Below are 7,497 nucleotides of genomic sequence, written 5' to 3' on the forward strand. Positions count from 1 at the left end.
GGCGGCGGGGGGCGGCGGTGTTGGCTGGGCTGCGGCGCGATGCGGGACGGCTGTCGCCTCTTCCCGCTCCTGCTCCTAGCGCTGCTGCGCGGGCTGTGCCGCGGCAGGGAGCCGGCGCCGGGCGCCGTTACCTGCGGCTCGGTGCTGAAGCTGCTCAACACCCGCCACAGCGTGCGGCTGCACTCGCACGAGGTCAAGTACGGCTCCGGTGAGCAGGGCCGGGCCGGGGGGGCGCCGCGCCGAGGGGCCGGGGGGTGAGAAATGGCGCGCGGGGAGGCGTGAGGGGGGCTGGAAAAGGGCGGGAGGTGGGAACCGTTGCGGGGGCAGGCAGGGAGGTGGCTGCGAGGCGGGCAAGGAGGTGGCGGAGGACGAGGCGGTGCGAGAAGCAGGGAGATGGCCGGGGAGGCAGGCAGTGAGGGGTGGCAGGGAGGAGGGGGAGGAGGTTGCTGAGGTCCCCGGCGCAGAGGGAGCAGCAGGCCAGGGACGGGGTTGCGGGGTGCTCTGGAGACCTGGCAGCTCGGCCGGGAGAGGAGGGTGCTGAGGCCTGGGGTGCGGGAAGGTGCTGCAGCTGCGCTGCGCGGGTCCTGGAGCAGGGATGTGGCAGGGGTGCTTTGCCCTCGTCCCTGAGGTGAGCCCCGTGCTGTGTCCAGGGCCTCCGCTGCACCTTCCCAGCGTCTGTTCTGGCAGTGAGGGTGCTGGTGTCTTTGGGGACACAAAGAACTTGGCAGTATGTTTGGGGAAGGTGTAAATAGTATCTGTCATGAATCAGATTTTCTTCTCGTGTTCACCATGAGCTTTGACAGTTTGCATCCACTAACACATGCTGTGTTTAACTTCTTCAGTCTGAAAGATGATTTGGTACCTGCATTCCCATTGCAGTCAGTAAACGGGCTGTGAGAATTAAACATGAAGGCATGAGAACATTAAAGCAAATTTCCTAAGTTCTTTCGGGATTTTTTGAGCTGGGGAAGTGGGTTAAGTCTCCTGCCATTCAATTCTATTCAAACAGGAAGTGGGCAACAGTCAGTGACAGGAGTTGAAGCTTCGGATGATGCCAACAGTTACTGGCGGATTCGTGGGAAGAATGATGGCAGTTGCCAGCGCGGGACACCAGTGAAATGTGGGCAAGCTATACGACTTACCCATGTAAACACAGGAAAAAATTTACACACTCATCACTTCCCATCACCACTCTCCAATAACCAAGTGAGTTGTTTTAAATCTTAAGCTTTTGTGTAAGTAGTGCATGCTATTGACAATAGTCTCTCCAGTGTCTCATGTTTTTGAAGAATCATACTTGGGTGCCAGCTGCCAGAAAGAGTGTGTCTGCGCATATTCAGTTCAAGTATATGCTTTTCTGCATCTAGGAATAATGTGTTTAAGTTCTTGACAGAGGTAAAATTTAACATATACTAGTATCAGTGTTTCACAGCACTTCCAACAAATCTGCATTTTTTCATGTTGCACCATTGCTACTGGGAAGACTGTTCTGAAATATTTAGCACTTTAAAGGTGTGGGAGACTGGGCACCTCCATCAACATTGTGAAGATTGCTGTAGAGCAAGGCAACTAAGCAGGTTATAACACTAGCCGTTCCTGTATCCAAGTTCCTTCGTGATCCAATCTATTAGTCTCAGTCATCTTCTCGCTATCCCTATTTTAGTTCACTATTCTTATTAATTTGTCCTCCTTCCACAGGAAAAATGAATCTGCTCTCATGATCACATTTATGTATTATTTTGTACGTATCTAGAAGAGTGTAACTTCTAACAGTAGTTATGTTCTAGTCTGGTCCTTCAACAAATGCTTCTCCAAGATTGAAAATTTCTCTTAAAATAAATAATGCAAACTTGTTGGGAGTTTATTATTGGTAGGCATTTTAGTCTTCCTTCAGGCTATGTAGATAGGTCATTACATTCAAAGTTGGAAGACCTGACTCCATGAGAAAGGTTTGTCTTTTACCATGAGTATAGTGGCCAAAACAGTAAGGTCCAGTTTTGTGTAGGGTATCTAGATGATCTGATTATTAAAACAAAAGAAATGATGGGAAAATAGCATTTCAGAAGAATTATTTAAACAAGATTGACTCTAAACCTTCCCCCAGTTTTCATCTGTCTGCTTAGACAATTTATAAAACATTGCCATTAATGTAAAAATGTTCGGTAACTGTCATTGTGTTTCTTTGGTTTTGCTATGTGTTTGCATGGCAAAAGGAAAGTTTGCATGACTTCCCAGAGATTGACAGGGCTGTGACTTATGACCTTATTGAAATATGATGCAGTTATGAACACAAATTTTTATTTCATATTCTTAACAGAAGTTGGATTTTCAATTAGTATGTTGTCTTTCACACTTTTTGCCCTACATAAACTTGAATTAACGTGACCATAAAATTTTAGATTGCTAGGTAAAAACTATTGCAGTTCTATTTTCAAGTTGTTCCTCACTTCTAGTTATCGGGTTTTTAAGAATTAAAGGCTATCTAGAGTCCTAAACAGTTGGAGCTTAGCCTATCCGGTTTCTGGAAATGCTTGGAATTTTTTTTGGTGCATAATGAAATCTAATCTCTTAACTTTTGTTTTAGCAGGAATTAATTTGCTTTAATGGTCTTTTATTGTTTTAAAGAGCTATGCAGCTGTCTATCTGAAGAAAGAGTGTAAACCAGAACAGTTGTTGACCCAATTGTAAGCTTGGTATAATTAAGTAAAAAAAGGAATGTGATTACTTAATAAGCTAAATGGTTGGGACACTGATAAAAACACATCCTGAAAGAAACTGTTCAGTGGTAACTATGAAGATGGTCATACTACAAAACTAAATGTCTACAGTTACAGACTTTTTTGAGTGGGGAAAATTTGCATCAGCATTAGTGTTGTTTCTTCTCATTTTTTTCTCAGAAGGATTGTTCTGATCTCTGTGCTCGAGTCCTCTTTCATTTCATTTTTTAATGTTTGTTGGGGTTTGGTGCTTTTCCTCAGGTTACACGTTGGAGTTTGTTGGCACTTTGTGTTCAAATTGTAGTGGAAGAAAGTTACTGCTTCTGGATTTGATAACCGTTACCAAAGCAATGCAACAACACTTTTTCTTTCCTCTCCATCCATGCCTTTAAACACCGCTGACTTTGTGGTTGATATTTTTGTGTATGTGTTGGAGGTGTTTGCTTGCATTTTCACTTGAGGAAGTTTGTGTCTTTAACAGGAAGTAAGTGCCTTTGGTGATGATGGCGAAGGAGATGACCTCGATATATGGATTGTGCAATGCAGTGGAACTTATTGGGAGCGGGAGGATGCGGTGCGCTTCAAGCACGTAGGAACTGAGGTGTTCCTTTCAATAACAGGGGAGCAGTATGGCCATCCCATTAGAGGCCAACGGGAAGTTCATGGCATGCCTACTGCTAATCATCACAACTACTGGAAAGCGATGGAAGGAGTCTTCGTCAAACCCAGTGTGGACCCTGCAAAACACGATGAGCTCTGAATTGACAGAGGATCCACAGAGCTTCAGCTTACTCCAGTGTTTGGAGATGCTAATCCTTGGTCCCTTGTAAGCCCCGCCTTGCCCAAGTGACTGACTTCCTGTGTTACTGAAGGGCATTAGTTCGTTCTAGGAACGCAGCACTTCTGTGGGGAATGGCGTCTGCTAGATTCAGCCATTGAAACTTATTTGGCGAAATCCTTTCTGAGTTTTCAAGTTTAATTGGTGAAACTAGTTCATACAGCTGTTTTTGTTGTCATTTGTTTTGCTTGTTACTTTTTTCTCAAATTCGAAGGAAATGCAAAAACTGAAGTAAAACATTTCTGTAGTCCCAAGTATAATAAAACTTTGTATTTTGTAATCTTTTTCCAATTATAATTAAATATTTGGAAACTGATTTCTGCTTCTTAGAGAATGTTATTGATGAGGAGATGGAGTAAGTCTAGAAAGGGAAAAACAGTTCTGAAATATGGTGTATTTTGAGTGGCTTGAAGTCAGCTATTCAGCCTTCCAGAAAAAAAATGTGGTGCATTTGAAAATTGCTTCTAATGCCTTTCATGCGTTTCATTGTGTACTATATTGGAAGAGTTGGAAATATTCTGTATGTTGGAGCAAGAAGACAAAGCTTTAATTTATTCATTTTCTCCAAGAAGTTCAGATTTTCTGGTAATTGTGATACTGCCAGTTATCAAATGGTAAGACTGCTCTGCTCTGTGAACTGGTGCAGAGAGCTACTGTTTGTTTAATTAATATTAGAACTTTATAAAATTATGTGCGGTGCAAAGGAACAGTTGAATTTGACTAATGTACTTTGCAGGTCACTCTGCAAGATCAGTGTGAGAATCCAGATGAATAAATAGTGGGGCATATACCCATGTGGGGGTTTTTTGTGTGAATCCAGAAGAAGAGAAAAAAGAACCTTAAACAATGGTCTGGTCCTGGATTTTTGACAGAGCGGTATTCTCTGGAGTGCTAGCAAGGAATCTTCATTGAACAAGTTAATGAATTTCTGTGTTCCTCTCCATCTATGAAAAGAGAAAAAAAACCCAATTCTTGAATGTGTTTGTTATACGGTGTTACTGGAAATACTGATTAAAATTCAAAGTACCATACATTTTCTATTTGCTTTAAACAGAAAAGCTAAAAAGAAAGAGTGAAAAGCCAGAAAATTCAGATGTTCTTGACTGCATGTGTAAATAGTTTACTGATTATGGTCTTAATTAGTCAGTCAGTTAAAGAAGCAGGAAACTGATTTACTGCTTTTACAGCTCCAGTCACGTGCTGCAGTGTTAGCGTTGTGTTGAGAAGGCGCAACAGGCAATTGCAGTTAAGCTTTATAAATATACCTATTGGTATGTGCTTCATACTCTGTGATGCCTTATGTGGTTGTGTGTGCTGTACAGGCTAGCTTCAGGTTTTATTTATGGGTTTGCTACTAATGAAGATCCTTCATACGGTATGGAACAAGGAACCTCTGTAACAGTTGTTTTGCGTGCCCAATTATTTTTCTTAGAAGAAAAAGGTAAGACTGTTTCTTTATGAATCTTAGTTTCATGTGGGTATTTAAAGATTATGGGGCATTTTGGAGAGTAAGTAGACTGGCTTTTGCTGGTTTGTATTAGAAGTAAACTTTTATGTGATGTATGTTTCAGGTTCACTGATGTTTCTGGCTAATTGGTATTGAAGTTGTAGCTATAAAGGATAACTATTTTAAAAACAAACCAAATTTTCTGCATAAACAAGCTGACTTTTCCTTTCCTTTATTAAAATGAAGGGCTTTTCTTTTGAAGTTGGTATATAAGTAAACACAAAAAGAGTGGTAGAATTTGGCAGGAGGAGGAAATAAGCTTGGCAATGAGTTCTCTGTCACGAAGAGCTAAATGCTTTACGCCTAAACTATACGGTCTTAGTGTTTGTGGACCCGTTGAATTGGCTGAGAAGGGGTGGAGCCATGTGGTTCGTCTTGGTCTGTGTGCCAGGTACTATCCTTACCCAATGTCTGTCTCTGCCTGGTTGTTTCTGTCCCTAGCAATTAGTATTAGTCTTGTTTGTTGTGCTTGAGTGGGATCGCACTGGGCCTTCCTCTTTCTCTTCTGGATTTGAGCCAAGTTTGGTGAGGCTGAGAACTGACTTGTAGCTCTTATTGCTTACTTTCTAATATGGTCTCAGTTTTGAAAACATTTGTACCTTCTGTTCGTAAAGAACCAAGCTTACACACACACATGTGTCCATGAACACCTTATTTAAGGACACATTCAACAATATTCCCTTCAACTGAGTTTCCTTTACACTTGATTCTGACCGAAGTGCGAAAGTCACTTGGCCTTAATATTTCACTTGCACATCCGTAACAGTTCTTTTTTTCTTTTTTTCAATTCTTATCACTATAAAAGTTGTGCTGAAGGACACTTAAATAAAGCCAGCAGAAATACATTGTACTTTGGAAAGGTCTAATATAGTACTAAAATAACTACTGGTACTCATAGCATGCTAAATGCAGGCTACGAAAGTCATATTAACGTAGGAAGTACAAAAGCTTATAGCTGTGAAAAATCATGGCTTGTGCTGATGTGCTTTTTATAGAATTTCTAGATTTACAATACTTGTATTAGTGTCTGTTTAATGTCATATTTGATGCTTTAAACTGAAGTACTGAGACTTCAGAATCTGATCAAAGTGTGTTTGTTTACTTTGGCTGCTTAAAATTCAACTTTTCAGTCCTTCCCCCACAGCTGAGGACTACAGAGACTTGGAGAAACATGTTTTTTCCATTGTTGGGTTTTGTTGTTGTTTGTTTTCCATAAGACTTTTGTCATCTGCCTAAAGATGTTGTGACTCTTGCATAAAACACATAATACTGAGAGATGTAGATATGAAAGTTGGGAACACTGTTCTGCTTCTTTCTTTAAGGTGATAAACTAAATTTTATAATACCTCATTAGAATTCTCTATAGACTTCAAGGTTAAGTGAAATCTATTTATTTTGGCTTCTGATACTAGCAGAAAATAATTTGTTCAAATAACTGACAGGTGCTTTCCAATTTCTTGCTTACTACTACTATAAGAGCTCTGAAAAGGTGCACCAATGTTACTCTTCCTTTAATAAACTAGAAAGCCTTTTGGGAAAAGAATTAGAGATCTCCTTATTTATAGTTGTTCTCGGTGAGAATAAATGCTAAAGACAATCAACCTACTTTAAACTCATACTTTGAAGAAAAAGTCTGTCAAATATTGCAAAAAAAAAAAAAAAAAAAGGGGGTTGGACTAAATGACCTCTAGGGGTCCCTTCCAACCCAAAACTTTCTATGATTCTATGATTTTACACCTGTGTATGTATCTAGTTCAATGTAAAATGACAGTTCTTTGGACATGTTAATTTCAGAGGCAAGTGTGTATGTCTACAAACATTTTTACTCTTTATTTGCTGTAGCTTTTTCAAGCTCTGTACAACTGCTCAGCATATGAACGCTTGCCGTGTGTTTTGACTTCTCAGTCAGTACGAATGAGAACTGGTTTTAGTTCTTCCAAAGCGCTAGAAGGGATGTACTGCTCATTGAGTCTTCATTCTGAATGTCGAGGCTGAAGATAAACCAATGTTTTAATTTCATGTATTATGTTTGGGACTACTAATTGGGTATATCTGTTCTTATTAAGTTAAATTAGCATGTATTTTTTTAAATCAAAACAAAAAAACCCATTGCAATCAAACCAACTCTTAAGTGATGCTTATTCAGCGGTATTTTAAAGCCTGTTAGTTTTCCTGAATCTCTTCTCTCTTCCGCCTCTGTTCTCCAGCACTGCATCACTAGCTGTCACTGTAGATGCACCATGTTTCACACCTGAGCTAGACAGAAGCTGAAGCTTAGAAACATCTCCTTCTAGCAGGAGCACCTTGCTACGTCTCTGACCCCTGGTTGGTGTGCTTGCTGGCTTTTTGGTTAGGTTCCCTGCTGGCAGCTGGGAAACCGGCTGAGAGCCGATGAGAGATTTGTGTGTGCAGTGTGCCATCATGCTGCCTCCCCT

At 41.0% G+C, this 7,497-nt stretch overlaps 1 protein-coding gene across 1 annotated transcript; it reads left to right on the top strand.

Moving 5' to 3' along the window:
- SDF2L1 (stromal cell derived factor 2 like 1) lies at window positions 1-7,128 on the top strand. Its single transcript, XM_075434868.1, has 3 exons — window positions 1-208; window positions 1,010-1,206; window positions 3,199-7,128. The coding sequence occupies exons 1-3, from the start codon at window positions 40-42 to the stop codon at window positions 3,475-3,477; spliced, it is 645 nt and encodes a 214-aa protein (XP_075290983.1). The 5' UTR covers window positions 1-39; the 3' UTR covers window positions 3,478-7,128.
- The last annotated feature ends 369 nt before the right edge of the window (window positions 7,129-7,497 follow it).

This window comes from Opisthocomus hoazin, chromosome 13 (assembly GCF_030867145.1).
Source record: "Opisthocomus hoazin isolate bOpiHoa1 chromosome 13, bOpiHoa1.hap1, whole genome shotgun sequence".
Lineage (NCBI taxonomy): Eukaryota > Metazoa > Chordata > Aves > Opisthocomiformes > Opisthocomidae > Opisthocomus > Opisthocomus hoazin.